Genomic DNA, 16,983 nt, shown 5'->3' with positions numbered 1-16,983 from the left:
TTGCAAACACGGGGTTGACCAGATGTCCCTCCACTACGGGTGCCTCGGCAGACATAAGTCTAAGTCACCGTCAGGAAGAAAAGACACCCTGAGTGCGACTGTCGGAAACAGAAGACAACTTGAAACAAGTGTGTTTGGCACGTTCACTGGGATTGAGAGGAGGGGATAAAGAAGGAACCAGGCTGAGATGGAAAGACCACAGGCTATGTTCACCGAGGTGGAGAAGAGATGGTCAAAATAAAGATGGGAAGGAATGAAGACTGACAGCGGGGAGGAAGACGGGCAGAATTACCACCAGAGCGTACGAAGTCCAAAGATTTAGACCGGTGGCTCTCAGGGCGGGGTCCGGGAACCTCTGGAAGTTCCCAAGACCCTTTCAAAGGGTTCACAAGGCCAAAATTATTTTAGTAATGATGCTGAAATGTTATTCCTCTTGTTTGCTCTCTGATGCCTGCAGTGGCCGTAGAAAAGCAATGATGGCCAAACAGCTAGGACCTCAGCACGAGTCAAGGCAGAGGGACAAACTACAAATTGCCATTCCAGTCTTTGTCACAGAAGTAAAGGAGAGCATGTCTTTGATGAAGTGTGTCCTGATTAAAGGCAGGTGCTCGATGCTACAATGACAGCTATTCAACTAATTACACCTTGACCCTTGAGCACGTGTCTTTTTAATATTCTGCATGAATGGAGAGACGGGACGCACACACAGGAAGCATTTCTGCTACATCCTGAAGCACCACCAAGGTCCTGAGGAGGGGAAGCAGGCACTCGCCGGACTTCCAACGGGAGCTAGAAGCTTTTTTCACGGGACATCACTTTTACTTAAAAGAACAACTGAAAGAGAAACTATTCTGACTTGGGCGTTCGCCAGACATTTTCTTAGGAACGAACAGAGGGAGCCCGTCACCTCGAGGAAACAAGTGACAGTTTGTGGCCAATGACAAAATTCAAGCTTTCAAGCACAAAGAAGGATCTTGGGAGATTTATGTCTGCCGCCATGAGTTTGATGGTGTCCAATGCTAATGTTTTTTTATTTTTTCTTTTTTTTTTTTTTTTTTTGCTAATGTTTTTTTAGAGGTTGCTGATGACATCAGTGGTGACAGAGTCAATGTGATTCCTTTGGGTATATAATGAAATGTGTCACCAGAAGCTGCATAGTGCACAACAAAACTACACATGGATAAAAGATTCACTTTGAGTGCAAGACAGATCAACGGATTTTAATGTAAAAGGGAGGGAAAAGTTCACTGATATGGTTTCAGATTCCACCGTGCAACCTCCTTTAAGAAATTACTAGTTGTGGGGCTCCTGGGTGGCTCAGTCGGTTGAGCGTCCGACTTCGGCTCAGGTCATGATCTCGTGGTTCGCGGGTTCGAGGCCCGTGTAGGGCTCTGTGCTGACAGCTTAGACCCTGGAACCTGCTTCTGGTTCCGTGTCTCCCTCTCTCTCTGCCCCTCTGCTATTCTCCCTCTCAAAAATAAATAAACCTTAAAATTTTTTTTTTTAAAATTACCCATTTGTTGTGTTTCCATGTAGAATCAAAACACAATGTTCATAATCATCTGGCTATTGAAACACCCCTCTTTTTTCCAACTATACATTTGGAAGAGGCCAGATTTTCTTCAAATTCCTCAGCCAAGACAACATACTACAATGCACTGGAAACAGAAGCAGATATGAGAATCCAACCATCTCCTCTTACACCAGACACTGAAGGGATTTCCAAAAATATAGAACATGCCAGGGGCGCCTGGGTGGCTCAGTCGGTTGAGCGTCCGACTTCGGCTCAAGTCATGATCTCACGGCTGGTGGGTTCAAGCCCCACACTGGGCTCTGTGCTGACAGCTCAGAGCCTGGAGCCTGTTTCAGATTCTGTGTCTCCCTCTTTCTCTGCCCCACCCCCACTCATGCTCTGTCTCTCTCTCTCAAAAAATAAACATTAAAAAAATTTTTTTTAAATATAGAACATGCCAGACTTCTCATTTGCTACGGAAAAAGTTATTGTTCATAAAAAATGTTATTTATGTTAACACATACGGGGTTTACTGTTGTTATTTAAGCGAATGAATGAATATTTTTTAAACGTCTGGTTTCAATTTCTGATAGGGTAAATATTGACATGAATAACCCACATGAACAGAAGCTCTTGGGGGTTTCTCTGTAATTTAAGAATGTAAAGGGGACCCTGAGGCCAAAATACTTGAGAACGGCGGACTTGGAAGCAAGTTTGCTGCCCCAGACGCAGAGAAAAGGGCTAAAGGGACGGGAACGAGGAGGAGGAGGGCAGAGGTGGAAACAGGGACGGATGGAGGAGGAGATTAGCAGAGGGGTGTCTGGGGACCAGAAGCCCACAGCCGACTTCCAGCCCACTCTGAGACACCAACGTCAAGTGCTCTCTGCAAGACAGGCTGAGGGTCCTCTGAGGACAAGGTGGGGGGGGGGGGTCTGGTGCAAGGAAAGCCCTTTCAAGACAGGGCAGGGAAGGGAAGTCCCCTCTTGGCAATGACCGGGCGTGGAAGGGAGAAGGGCTGGAGGCGACGCAAAGAGGTCAGAACTGTCTGTCCTTGCTCTCCTCCTCTCGGGGGGAGTCCGGAGGGGAGCGTGGTGGAAATGTGTGAGTACCGGGGACAGCCAGGACCCAGGGGCTGGTGGTGCTCCCTCCAGGTCCGCTAGGGAGGAGCACACTGTGGCCACAGCACCAACGTCCCACAGCAGCCACTGAAAGAGGGATGGGCTCGGACCAGTGCTCTGCTCTCTGCCTCTTGGGCTGGGCGGTCCTTAGCCTGTGTCCCTGCAGGGTGGCACGAGGTGCCGAGGGACCAGGGGACTGGCAGTCTGGGGGCTGGGGCGGAGAGGGGTTGATGGCTGGGATCGGGGATCTCAGCAGCGGGTGCCAGCCGTGCCCGACGCCGGGAGAATTCACACACGAGTGATGGTCCCGATCCTGGAAGCAGACCTGACCCTCCACTCCGTCACAGGGACCAGCAAGGAGCCAGGAGACAGTGGGCGGAGTCGAGACCCCAGCAGCGCTGTCACCCTGGGGGCCAGGAGCCGCTCCCCCCACACCCACCGCTGCCCTGGCCACAAGCAGGGGCTGTGGGGATGTGGGACTCGGAAGGAGAAGACTGAGCCGCGAAGAGTCCGTCCGTGTAAGTGAGCAGAGTCTCGGAAACTGGAAACTGACAGGCTGAAGCCATCTCCTGCCCCAGCGGTGGGGACTCACGGGCAATCTTGGACGGGTGCTAAACGGACTGCTTTTCTCGGCACGGCTTGGTTGGCTGTGAGTCCTGACCAAGCTGCGGAGACAGTGATCACCGGAAGAACACGCAAGTCTCCCGGCCAGGAGACAAGGAGGATCCGGGCCTTCAGGTCAGGAGTTGCTGGCCTGTAGACCACACAGGGGCAGGCTGCCGGCACCGCTCGGTTCCGACGAAGCGGGCTCGCTCTCGGGGAACGTGGGTGGGCTGGCAGGTGGCTTCTCTGCAAGGCCGAGAGAGAGAGACAGAGAGAGAGCTAGCAGCAATGGGCCAGCTTCCTGTTGCTGCTGTCGCAAATTCCCACACATCTCGTGGCTTAAAATAACACCTTCTCTTCATTTGATGGCTCCGAAGGTCAGAAGCCTGACGTGGGTGTCACTGGGCCCAAATCAAGCTGTTGGCAGGACGGAATCCTTCCGGGAGGCCCTGGGGGAGAATCTGTTCTTGTGCTCTTTCCAGCGTCCAGAGGGCACGTCGCGGGCCCGCGGCCCCATCCTCCACCTTCAGAGCCCGTGTGGCAGGAGGGCTCCTCCCCACGGCGGAGCACTCTGGCTCTCGTGCTGTCCTGCCTCCCTTCCTTCCACCTGCCGGCCCCCTTCTGATCACCCTGGGCCATGCGGGTCATCCAGGACCGTCTCCCCAGGTCCAGGCCAGCTGATTAGAGGCCTTAATGGCCTCTGCAACCTAATCTTCCTTTGGCGCACGGCCGGACACGATCACGGATTCGGGGGATCCGCACGTGGGCGTCTTTGGCGGGGGAGGGTGTTATCCCACCAAAATTCCAAAGGGGAAGTGTGAGCAGAGGTCTCCCTCCCGGCTGAGAGATTCCCGACCGCCAGTTCCACAGGCCACGCCTCTCCGGAGAACCTAACCTGCAGACGTGCCCCCCACGGAGAGACGAGTCCCAGGGGTGACCCTAAGAATGGGGCGTGGGGGCCCGAAGGCACCATTGAGTCGCAGACTCAAGAGGCGAAATTCTTGACGGTGTGGCGCCCAAACGCAGCGTGACCGTCCCACACAACTGAGGAAAGAGACCGTGTCGTGCAAGGGTAACTGAAGAGCGGATACGGGGCTCTAAAGTCCCGATCACGGGAAGGAGTATCGGGAATGATAGGGAACGAGAACAGAAACTCGCTAACGTCCCGTGCAGACCTTGGAAGAGAGAGGCCACAGGACGACCAACAGGACGAGGAGGAAATCCTCGCGGCTGCGTGAGCCACGGGCCCCGAGTGTCACGGGAGTCTCGGCAGTGGTCTTGGTCGGTCTGGGGTGCCAGGGGGCCCGGCTGGGGGCACACTTCACGTTCCTTGGCGGCAGTATCTCCAAAGCGAGCCACGAAAGCTCACGTCTCACGCAGGGAGAACTTTCAGAGAGAATCTCAGGAGCCCTGGTCTGTTTGCGGAAACAGCAATCCACAACCCCACCTGTTTGCCTTCCTGGGGAACGTTCGCAGGCCTAATATTTGATTTTCGGGCTGTGCCCTTTGCAACAGGGTGTTCTATTTAGGTAAGCTCCGTCCTCGCCCAGGGGCATGAGTCACTGTGCCGAGCACTCTTGTGCCCCCAGGGCTTTCGGATTGCCCAACCCTTCCCACCCGGACACAGCTGCGAGGCCACCCCGGGCGGATCTGCGGGAAGGTCCTCATAGGAGCACAGCAGACAGCAGGCTCTCCGGCAGGGAGTGCGGGCTCCGGATGCCCCACGCAGGCTCGCCATCCTCTCCCCTGCGCGCATCCGTGGGGTCCAGGAGGCGGGTGTCCACAGGACTGGCTCTTCCCCGGATGGAGCGAGCGAAAGAGCGGGGCCACTCTCTGGAGGTTTACTACTCTGTACTGATGCGACATCAAAAAATAACGTGTATCTTTCCTGTAGCTAACGTTCTCAACACCCGAGTAACGAGAACAAACGGCGAACACAGAGAGGACTGATGGTACAGACCGACAGCCAGCAAGACGTCCCCTCCCCCCGATATTCCCATGGCTACCTGGCCATTCTTCACAGCCGGGAGACCTGGCCCATTCCCAGTGTCCTCCCCTGCGAATGGGGATAATAGTAAGAGCCACGTGGCAGGCTTGTCCGGGGAGTAACCGATGTAACTCCATGCACATTCGTAATGATCCGTGCACAAAGACAGCTTTTGAGTCTTTCCGTGGTCAGGTACTGTGCTGGGCTCTGGTGACAAAACAGAGCCCTCCCCGGGCTGAGACATGGGTGGGGAGGCCAACTCTAACTCAACAAGTACGTGACTCATATGGATTCAGACCGGCCCTAAGTGCTGTGGAGGGAGATCCAGGAGGCTAAGCAGAAAGAAGTGGCACTGGGAGGGTGGCGGCTATTTTAGGAAGGGCAATCCGGGGAGGCCTCTCTGAGGAGGTGACATCGGAGAAGGGACGTGAAGGAGGCAGCAACAGGAGGAAAGGAGCTTCCTGGGGGCCACAGAGAGAAAGACAACAGGGCAGGGAGGGCGGAGGGGAGACGTCCAGCAGAGGCGGTGTGGCATGAACTGGGTTGGCCGTGTGGCTGGTGAGCCACAGCTGGGATTTATTTTGAGGGCTGAGCCAACAGGGCTTGCTGAGGCACGGAATGTGGGACGAGGGGAAGGAGCCAACCGTGATCCCTGGGCACTAGACCTCAGCAACCAGGCTGTTTCCGAGATGGGGAAGTGGGGGCCTTGGGTGAATCGAGACCTGCCTTAGGCACGCTGGATTAGAGATGCTGGTTAGACCCCCGGCCAAGGTGCTCAGTGGGCATTCGTCCCCATGTGTCACAGGTTCAGAGGCAAGTTCTCGGCTGAGGGCATCACTGCAGGACTTGTTGTCGAGACCTGCACTGTCCAATATGGCAGCCACTAGGCACGTGTGGCTATTTTAGTTACAATGAAAAAAAGAAAGACAAAGCTGGTTCCCCGGTTGCACGAGCCCATTTCAAATGCTTAACAGGTGCGGAGGCTGGAGTGCAGAGGGAGGCCAGCGGCTCATTCTGCGGGACGGTGCTGGTCTAGAGGGCATTAGAGCCACAGTGCAGTGAAGACCGCTCCGGGAGCGAGTGTGCACAGAGGTGAGAAGGGGTGGGGGCCCCGGACCCTCTGAAAGTGAATACTGGGGGGTCCAGGAAGATCAGGAAACAGAAGGGGCTGGACCCCACGACACGAGTGGGCAGCAAGAAAAAGCTCAGTGGGTACGGAGCCTCCGTTACTGCTAGACTTTTCTATGCATTTTTTAAAAAGTGAAATGTCAGGGAGCCTGGGTGGCTCAGTCAGTTAAGTGTCCAACTTGTGATTTCGGCTCAGGTCACGACCTCACGGTTCATGGGTTCGAGCCCTGCGTCAGGCTCTGTGCTGACAGCTCAGAGCCTGGAGCCTGCTTCAGATTGGGTGTCTCCTTCTCTCTCTGTCCCTCCCCTGCTCGGGCGTTCTCTCCCTCTTTTTCTCTCTCTCTCAAATAAATAAACATTAAAATAAAAAAAAAATCACAATATGCTTTTTCCACATAACCAAAGCTTATAATTTTGGACATTCGGGTCTTAGTTCTCTGCTCTTATGATCCTTGCTGTGAGGAATAGCTTCTCCTAATTCTTTCTGTAGGATGACTTTTCACAGGTTCAAAGGGTGAATACACATTTAGGGCTTTTGCTACGTGATGCCAGCCAGACTGGCCTCTGCAAAGGTCAAATTTATCCCTCTCTTTGTGCATTTGCCTGAACCCTCTAGCCAGGCTGCAGACTGGGAGTCTCATTCATCTTTGGAAATATGTGAAAACAATATATTTTGTTTAGTTTGTATTTCTATCGTCATGCTTTTAGCTATTGCTTTGTGTTTATTGGTTACGTGCATTTTTCAGCTGGTGAATTTCCTGTTTGTATTCTTTTCCTATTTCATTGGGCTCTTCATGGCTTTCTAATTTGGAAAACTTACCTATCTTTCTGATATTATGAAGCTCCTTATACATCGAGGATATGAATCGTCACCATTTCTGTTAAATTGTTTCTTCTAACTTTTTAAACATTAAAATTTACAAAAAATTTTTTTCTTTTAAAATTCACATATATATAATGCATATATTTACTTAGTCGATACTAAGTTCATATTTATCTCTATTCTGTTCCAGGAATCTTCATAGTTGCATGTTTTATATTTTTAACAAATCAATTACAAATCTCACGGAGGTTAAACCTCACCCGTGGTCAACTGTCCCTAAAGTAACCTTTCCCACTGCTACAAAATGTTACCTTTACTGTACTAGAAATTGTTACACATACTTTGCTGTGTTTTAGACCTTTCCATGTTGTTTCCTTGATGACAGCCATGGAGAACCGATTTATTTTCATTAATGTAGCACTGAAATAAATTATCTCACGGAACGAGGTCCTTCTTACTATTTTTACGTCCTTGTTCCTCCATACCATTTTCTCACGTTCCCCAACCTGCCGCGGGGATTTGACTGGGGTTACAATTCACTGATTCCTCTGCAGTATGATGGTTGCACCACTTAGAATGTATGGTATCACTTGCTATTTATTTAAAATTTTTGTATGCTGCTCAATAATGTTTTGTGCTACTCGTCATGCCGCATTTGTACATTTCTGATACGTGTATCTCTAGGTACCTCATGTTTTTATCGTAAATAGAATTTTTTTCTACATATTTTCTTATTATTTTTGGTGTCTAAGAGGGGGACACCGATTTTCTTCTACATTCTTTTGTAATTAGGCAGGCTACTCAATTCTCTTTTTTCTTTGTCTTTCAGAGAACTTGGGTTTTCACACCTGTAGATAATAGCTCTGTTTTGCTATCTTCTCTAATCGCATCGGCTAGCATATCAACAACAATGATAAACAATGATAAATTAGTGGTGATGAGTGGTGCCGATAGAAATCCTTTTCTTGTTTCTAACGTTAATCTATCCTGATGGCTATTCTTTGGGGGATATTTTTATCGTGTTAAGAAAGAATTTTTATTTCCACTTTACTAATTAAAAAAAAAAAAAGATCGGAAAGAGCACACTACCAAACACTCCTCGGTGGCACTGAGATAGTTCTAAGTTTTGTCTCCCTGACACTCATGAAGGCTCACGGCCCAAGCCCTGCCCCAGGTAGCAGACTTAGCATAAGGGGGGCCATTGTCTCACCCAAGCGTCCGCCATGTTTGAAGGCTCAAAGTTCATCCACAGGAAGACACGCATCCTCGTTATAGCCCAACGCTCAGGACTCGATGGTAGGAAACAGGTAGTACGTGAAATCTATCCTAAAGCACCTTTCTGATGCCAATGGTGTGAACACCCTGATTTTGTATATCTTTGAATTTCCCACTCTTTGGGGTGCAGCAGCACGTCCTGAAGGGAAGCCAGGAATAACATGACACCCTCACCCTGTATGGTAACCATGGCCCTCCCCAGTCCCTGGTCCCACACGCCACCCTCAGGGGGCGACTTCTGCGTGCCTGGGGCTAAGCCAATGATGGCGTGGCCTCCACCTTCCTCCTAGTTGATTCAGAGGGAAGCCATCTGTGTCGTCTATTTGGAAGGCCACGTCAGGAGCTTCGGGCTGAGGCAGCGGCCAAAATCCTTCACCCCTTGCCTCTCACAGCTGGGACGGGCTCTGTCTTCCCCACGGGGCTGTGAGTGTCCTCAGCACAGGCTGGGGAGGGCCAGGCCCGGCGAGGGACCAGGGGCTTCAGTGTTTGGGGGACACTCTACTACCTGTGGGTGTTACTGAAACCAGTCTCACAGCCACGTGGACTTCGTCCTCCCCATATCGGGGATCTTCAGCCAGGCCCTGCCCCAGCATCCTCCACAACGGGTTGGTACTCTCACATCTGGGGAAAGGTCTGCCTGACACACGTTTCCTTAACTTGTAAATATCGAAAGAAATATTCTTGCTGTTGTCTTCAAATTGGTCTATTCGGTGGACTGCTTGTTTAGCAAAGCGCCCCTTGGCAGGTCTGCTCCTGGGGAATCAGGCCCACACACTGTGCCCACCTGAGGCACATTCAGGGCAGGAGAATTCTTTCCCTTTAGCGAACATGCTTGTTTCTTGGTTTCATAATTCTTCCCCCATGAGCTCCGTTCTGTCAGCCACTGTGGCGGGTTCTTCCAGCTCTGCCGTCCGTCCAGCCGGCATCTCTTTGGGGGGATGGCAAAGACATCAGAAACCCATCTGCGCGATCCCTGAGCTGCCACCCACCTGGTGGTCATTGGAGGACTGGTTTCTCAGCTCAGCCCAGGACTGATTCACAGATCAGAGAACCAGAGTGAGGCATGTTAGCTAACGGCTCTGTAGAGCGAGTTCTGGCATCGGGAACCCAGAGTGTTTACGCTGTGCTGGTTGTAGCATTTCTAGGCAGCATTGCCCGTCTGGGCAGAACTCGAACCCATGGGTTCTGACCTCACGGTGCTCATCACGTCTACCTGCCTCGAGACCTCGCGCCTGGGTCCTGCGGCACCCCGGGGTCAGGGGACACTGGAGGAAAGGTTCCTCACGGACAGAAGCAGATTTACTCTTTGTGGCGTGTTTAACAATGCCGCGAACACCCTGCTTTTGTATTAACATCCTAATTTTGTATTTGAGGCAAAACCATCAAATGTGATAAGAAATGTAAAAACCCTTCCCTCCCTGCACCCCCTGAAACGACTCTTTACTTCCCAAACGTGATCACCTGCTAGATCCGGCTACGGTAGTGCCATTTGGGCGTCCCTGCCCTTGACCTAATGTTACTTGGACACAAACTTTCTACACCGCTGCATGCTTGCATTTCTGGGAGAGACACAACCTCCCACTGCATTAACGTTCCCCGTACACCCTCTCCCTGTCTAATGTCTGATGGGGGGTGTTTAAGAAGCCCGTCCCCAACCACAAGTAAGACGGAGTAGACACGGCAGAACGGGCCAATCCCCCAACACGCCCTGCCTCCCACTCCCCACCCTGGCCCTTTCTGAGCAGACGGCTTTGGGCACCTCCTGACGAGGAGACAGGGGGTTGCCCTGACCATAACTGGCCCGGGGACCTGGCCTGAGCTACAGGCTGTGCGCCGGATAGGGGGTGACACAGCCCACATCCTTGTAGGAGCCTTCTGGTTCCGACAGTGTGGAGAGGTCCCTGGGCCCGTTTCCTCTTTGCAATGCGAAATGACCAAAGGAGTAGGAAGATAAGGAAGGACGGACGTCAGAAGGGACTCACCTTCATGCAAGAAACACAGGGACTTCTGCAAAACCCACCTCAGCCGTCTAGATGAAGGAGGAGCTGCCCAGCTCATGGGTCTCTGGGAAAGGGGGTGCGTCTTGGGACCTGGCCCGCGGGGTCCTCCCTCTGCTCCCTGGGGAGCTGGGCTCCCCTCCTGTCCCATTTATCTGTGTTTCTGTATACATTTCAAATAAAAGTTGCCAACAGCTGAGCTGCCTGGAGGCAGGGTTTGGTCCCTCTCCGGGGAAGAGGGTGCTGTGAACGGGAAAGGTTGGGCTGGTTTGGCTGGCATAGGCATCGTGGGCCTCGGCAGAGCCAGGCGGCTGGGCCGGGGCAGGTGGGTGTAAAGCTCTGACCCCTGCTTGGTACTCGGAAGTCGGGTCAGGTCAAGGCTGGCCATGGGCCCCGGTGTCAGGTCTCATGTGGGTGGGTGAGCGGCTGACAATCCCTGGAGGCCAGCAAGGTGGAAGTGTCTTAGCGACAAAAGCCCAGGGGGTGACCCGGGAGCCCAGGGCAGAATGGAAGGCAGGGGGCTGCACAGAGAAACAGCTGGAAGCCTGGCAGCACTGACCCGGACCCCTCCCCACAGACCCTGGGGGCGCTGATCAGAAACACACTTGTTTCTCTTCGTGCCTTGTCTGTTTCTCGTGGCCTCTGTCCCGTGTCGGGACGTAGAGTTCCTCCCAGCCCCGGTCTGTCTCTGTCATCTCGGGGGCCCTGCCTTCCTCTCTGGATCCCCTCCTGCGGGGTCTCCTCCTGTCTGGTGCCTAAACACTGGGGGCAGCTGAATAATGCTTCTCCCGCACGAAAAATGTCATGTCCCTGGTTCCCAGGTGTAAACGCGTCACCTCACATGGCAAAAGAGGCTTTGCAGATGCGGTTAAGTTACGGATCTTAGGCGGGAGGTTATCCTGGATTACCTGGGTGGGCCCTGTGTCATCACGGGTCTGTATAAGGGACAGAGGGAGAAGGGGAGGAGAGCAGAGTCGGGGGCTGTGGAAGACGCTGTGATGAAGGTCCTGAAGACAGGCAGGGCTGGGGGGAGGGGGCTCGGGAAGCTGGAAAAGGCAAGGACACAGACTCTCCCCTGGAGCTTCTAGAAGGAACGCAAACCCGCCGACACCGTGACTGGAAGACTTCTGGCCTCCAGAACCACGGGACATTTGTGCATCTGAAGCCACTAGACTTGTGGCGACTGTAGCGGCCCCAGGAAACGGACACGACTATCATCTACCGGTGACAATGCCACCATCCCTTCTGGGCTCGCGGCCAGCACGCATGGAGCCCTCTTGTCCGCCGGGCATCCGACAGGCAACCTAACCCCCATGTCCGAACCCTCTCCTGGTTTCCCCCAGGCCTGCTCCACCCCGCTGCACCTTCCGGGTCACTCAGGCCACGAGTCGCCCTCGTCACCCCCACTTGCAGTCGTGGGCAGACTGGCTGGTTCTGCCCTCCCGCTACATTTGGCCGCGTCCCGGGGGCCCGCAGCTGGCAGGGCAGAAGCCGGCTCTCGTTGCGGCCTTGCCCCTGCCTGCACTGCTCTCTCAGACACGTTCTTGCCCCACCCTTGCCAGAAGCCCTTGCCCCCGTGTCTCCTCGACAGGCCTTCCAGCCACACGGACACCAGGAAAGTCTCGTAAGCGAGCACACAGCACAGCTAAGCCTTAGAGGTGGGGGAGGAGTAGATAATGGCAGAGGGTGTTGGCTCAGTCCATGGCCACCCATTGGCGGATGGGGTCCCCCCCCAATACACTGGAAAGAAAGACAAACTCAGCCTTGATGCTAAAACCCCTCCAGCCTGACATCCGGGTGTTTCCGTATTTTATCACCTTCACCTTGCCCTGCCACGGTTGAAGCATCTCCTGGCTCAGGAGACGGGACCTGAAGCTGGACCAGGATGAACTAAAAGTATTCAGGGCACAGTGGGATGCACCGGAATGCAGGCTGGGGAGTCAGATCCCCTCGCTTTAATTATGAGGAAACTGAGCCCGGACAGCAGGACGTTTCCCAGCATCCGGCTTCCCATCCGGTGTCCTGCCCCCCAAGCTCCCTGCTGTCTGCTCACCCCCAGCGTCCCAGGGAGGTGCCCCCTCCAAGGGACACCGGAGGGACAGGCTCGGCCTCATACACTCACCCCAGCCTTTCCTCTTCTTTCCTTCTCAGATCAAAGTCCCGCTGAACCACTTCCCAGATGTGCTTGGCCTCGTCGTCCGTGAGCTTGGAAAGATCCAGTTTTTTCCCCATCTCTGCCTGTGAGGATCACACCTGGAATAAGACAGGATAGAAATGGACTCTGATTTGTTTCACAAGGGGTTAATTATGACAAGTGACCATCACCCAGGCAGCATCTAAAATGAAAACTTCCTCAGAGGTCCTATGGCACTCAACTAAAATATTCCCTGACTTGTGCCTTAAATTGGTGAAAAATAATTTATTAATTAAAAAAATGTTTTAACATTTACTCATTTTTGAGAGACAGAGCACAAGCGGAGAGGAGGACGGAGAGGGGGACGGAGGGAGACACAGAATCTGAAGCAGGCTCCAGGCTCCGAGCTGTCAGCACAGAGCCCGATGTGGGGCTCGAACTCGTGAATCGCGAGATCATGACCTGAGCTGAAGTCAGACACTCAACCAACTGAGCCACCCAGGCACCCCAATTTCTTAAAATTTTTTTTGCACCAAACCCTCAGTATTTCCACCCTCAAGCACAACGCTGGCTGTGAATGGTGCATCCAGAAGTCGCCCTGATATGCCAGAGTCATTCAGACTATATTCACTTATGGTCGAATTTAGATTTTGGACAAGAAAACGTGAAAACAAAATTCACTGCTGTTTTCCTAGAACCCATAGTGTCTGTTTTTTAAAAACCTGGATGAAAAAGTTCTTTTTTGATAGATGACTGAAGTTTATTCTTTTTTTTTTTTTTTTTGCCATTTTTGAAAAAAAATTGTATCATAAGAAGCACATTCATTGAAGCTCTGTTTTCAGAGCAGATGAGAGAGCTGTGACTGTCAGCTGACTAGTTCCCACTCTGTCTCCTCTCTGAAGGGACACAATTCTGGGCTTCCTGGAAGACGGCGAGGGGTGAGGCAGCAAAGCAAAACAAAAGGAAAGTAGCACGCTTTTCGCACCTAAGTATCTTAGAGCATGGTCAGTGGCCGGTCAGCGGATGGACGGGAGGCCACTACTTAGTCAAGAGCTGCCCCCTCAGCCCCAGAGGCTGGGGACGTATCTCCCCCAAGCCCCCTTCCCCACCTGTTCCTTCTTTCTGAAGCTTCTTGCTTGTAACGATGGCTTGGTTTCCCAGCTTGGATAGCAAAGATCACCAAGGTCGGGGGGACCAGATGCATGCTGGACCCAGTGGGTCTGGGCACCTGTGATGAGGGGGGTGCCTGCCGAGGGGGTGAGGCCTCAGGAGCAGCTGAGATGTGAACAGGGGAGACCAGCAGGCAGAGGGTGGCCGGTGGCCCCACCTGCTTCTACACAAAGTGTGACCTAACACCTTCCAGAACGTGCCAGTCATGACCCTGAGTTATTAAGGGAAGTGACCTCTGTTCGCTATGCGGTGTTTACTAAAACCAGAGCTGATGTGATAACAGACTTTGAATAACATACACCCGGCACAGCTAAACCAACAGGTGCTTCGCTCCCAGTGCGACGTCACCTGAAAGATTTTACTCTGATGCTTACGTTCAGCTCGGACCCAGCTTCCAGGGGAGGCGGTGGGTGGGGGGGAGAGGGGTATAGGGAGGGGAGGGAAGGAAGACGAAGTCCCAAGTTCAGATTCGCCTGTAGGGAGGCAGTGGCGGCGGGGGGCGGGGGGGGGGTGGATCCCCAGGGGAGCGTGTTCCCACCATGGCCAGGGATTGAGAGCCAGTGGCCCACGACACGGGTCTTTATCTACTGTGACCGAATCTTCCCATGTAGTGAATTAATGACATGGAGAGGCTTTTCATGCTTTTTGAAAACTATGTTTAAAAAGTTACCTTAAACTGAACGGAGAGTATGTTTGAGTTTAGCGTTTAAAACGCACATCCCACAAGTCCCTGTCGCCCCGAACACCCGCCCTGGCTTGGCTCCGACTGGGACACAGATGTGGGCTGTCCCTCAGCCAGACACAGCCACACCGTGGGACCCCCCCCCCCCCCCCCGCCGGGCTCATTGGAGGGGATGGCCTTTCAGCCAGCGATCTCCTCTCCCATCACTACACACCGTGCTGGCTCGCCCCGACCCCGATCTGCTCCTGAAACCCCTCCACCCGCAGCAGTCACGGGGAAGCATGAGGGCAGAAGGCTAACGCAGGGGCGGGGTGGTGGGGGGACCTCCCAGGGCACGTGTGTTGGGGCGGGCGGATTCCACCAGGCTCCTAGTTCTGTCTCAGAGCCGATCACTCCTGGTCACGAGGTTCCCAAACGAAATGCTTTCAGTTTTGCCCGTCCCACTGCTCGGATTTAATCACAGTCTTAATCTCTGAGACCATTAGCCCTCCCGAACCGGTTCGGAGTGACAGTGGAGAAAAGCCATTAGGGCAAAGAGGTTGACCAGTTGCAAAGACAGCGGAATGGGTCTTATAAAGTGGATACCCCAGATGCAGACCACTGAATTTCGATGGTGTGTCCGTCTCTGTCTGCTAAAGAACTGAGTTCACGTTCTGGCCAAATCAAAGGGAAGTCCGGGCCGGGGCTCCGCCCACACGGCACTTGGCTTGACCACCTCTGGGGTCAGCTGCCCTCGGAGCCTTGGAGCACAATGGCGATTGGGAGTGGTCACCCGCCTGAGCGAATAAAACTGGAAAGCAAGTCAAAGGTTCTCAGCAAATGCCCAGCTAACAAAGGCAGGAGTGCTCCCTGACTCACGGTCAAGGCCGAGCTGGTGCGTCTGCTGGTAAAGGTGCAGGCACGTTCCTGAGCACAGATGGAGGTGCCCACTCGGGACCCCGTGTGTTAACCTTGCCTGTCTCTCAGCACCACCCTCACGCTGGCTGGTGTCGTTACTCCCGCGGGCAGGACTTGCTGTCCATTTGCAGCCACCAAAGCCCCAGCCCTCGTCGGCTGCAAAGTGGCGCATTTCCATCCAGAAGCTTCCCCCGACCCCTGCTCAAGGGGCACCAGGCACAAGTTGCCCCAGCAGCAACCGTGCTGGGTGGCACTCTAGCTTTGCCTGCCCACCTGCCCGTCCTCTCTGCTCTCTCAGGTCCCTGGGAAGTCGTTGGCAATCCTCATGTATACCCGGACGTGGGTTCTGCATGTCCGGCTGAAGCCTCAGCTCTAGTGTCCACAGCAAGAACGGGTCCCAGGGCGAGGCTGTGGGAGAGGACAGGTCCAGGAGCCGGGAGCCGGCTTCCTGTCTCAGTTCAGGCACCAGCTGGCCTCCTCCCTGGGCCTCAGCTCTGTGGGCTCCACAGCCATGACCGGTGCCTGCCACGGGCTAGTGGGCCTCACCTCCCCCACCACCATTGCAACCTCTCAGAAGGAAAGAAGATTTTTACAAAACACACCACATAGAAAAAGAAAATGTAAAAGCCCGACCCAACTGCAAATGGAGTTTTCAACATCTGCTTAAGGTTAGTAGGAAACCGGGGTCCAAGTCTATGGAGCTCTAGTGGATTTCTACGGGAGGCTGAGCTCAGGCCAGGAGCTAATGTCCCATAGTGGGACCAGGGCCGGCTACGCAATGTCCACCACCCATGGACCCTTCCCGACATCTCTGCAGCAGGTGGATGGGCGGTGGGGGTGGGTGAGGAGGGGGGCTGTTGGCAAACAGAAGGTGATTTGGTTGTGATAAAGCTGGGGCTTTGCGGGAGCCCAGAGGAAGGCCAGGACCCTTCTCCCATGGCGAAACATCACCGGGCTCTGTGCCCCCAAATCGGCACTGCAGTGCAGAGGTCAGTCTTTGATCGGCTAGCCTCGGGCCCCTGGGCATGCAGCCTTGAGTCTCCTGGGCTGACCACAGCCTCAGCCCCACTGGAACGAGGACCCGCGGCAGGGCTCTGGGTGAAACCACTCGTTTGTCCAAAACGGGCTGGTTGAGAACCCAGGCTGGTCTGATTAGGGTGGAAAGGGAGGCCCGGTTCGGTGGAAAGGGAGCGCCCCCCCCCCTCACTAGCCGGGACAAAGACCTGGGAGCCGCTGGGGGCCGGTGGGGCTGTTCACGTCACCGCGGACTCTCCCTACGCCCAGTCCCCAGTCCTGGGCGCCACACCGGCCTCCACATGCCCCCTTCTGACGGCACTCACCGGCTCCTTTCCAGGGGTGTGCAGGCCCTGGCCCGGCCCCCGGGGCTGCTCTTTCCGGTCCTGCGAGGGAAAAGAAGGCGACAAGGCAGGGTGTCGGGTCCGGGTACACTGGGGCGAGGCGGTATAGTCGGGGCCAGGCGGGGCGTTGAGCGCAGGGGGCCAGGCAGGGCGCGGGGCGCCGGGCACGGGGCACCTGACCTGCAAGGGTGGCCGGGCTCGGACCACAGCCGGGTGGGGCCCGCCTGGGTCACGAGGGCCGAGCCCCGCCCCGCCCCGCCCAGCTCCGGGTGCGCCTCCGGGTGCCGCGCGAAGGGCG

At 54.3% G+C, this 16,983-nt stretch overlaps 1 protein-coding gene across 5 annotated transcripts in view; it reads right to left on the bottom strand.

Annotated features, from left to right (window-relative positions):
• The window catches only part of MLPH (melanophilin), a 46,373-nt gene that overhangs the window by 28,880 nt on the left and 510 nt on the right, over positions 1-16,983 (bottom strand). For 3 of the 5 annotated variants that reach the window (XR_006221034.1, XM_042995795.1, XM_042995798.1), the window contains exons 1-2: positions 16,668-16,844; positions 12,567-12,697 (exon numbers count right to left, since the gene is read on the bottom strand). Coding sequence is in view for 4 of the 5 variants with exons in the window: in XM_042995795.1 (XP_042851729.1) it covers positions 12,567-12,676 (110 nt within the window). In the remaining variant the exon portion in view is untranslated. Of the gene's footprint in view, positions 1-12,566; positions 12,698-16,667; positions 16,845-16,865; positions 16,883-16,983 lie in introns of those variants that run through there. The other 2 variants (XM_042995797.1, XM_042995796.1) reach the window with 2 other exon arrangements.

This window comes from Panthera tigris, chromosome C1, assembly GCF_018350195.1.
Source record: "Panthera tigris isolate Pti1 chromosome C1, P.tigris_Pti1_mat1.1, whole genome shotgun sequence".
NCBI lineage: Eukaryota > Metazoa > Chordata > Mammalia > Carnivora > Felidae > Panthera > Panthera tigris.
Note: the sequence above shows the minus strand (reverse complement) of the source record. Positions and strands in the feature narration are given on the sequence as shown.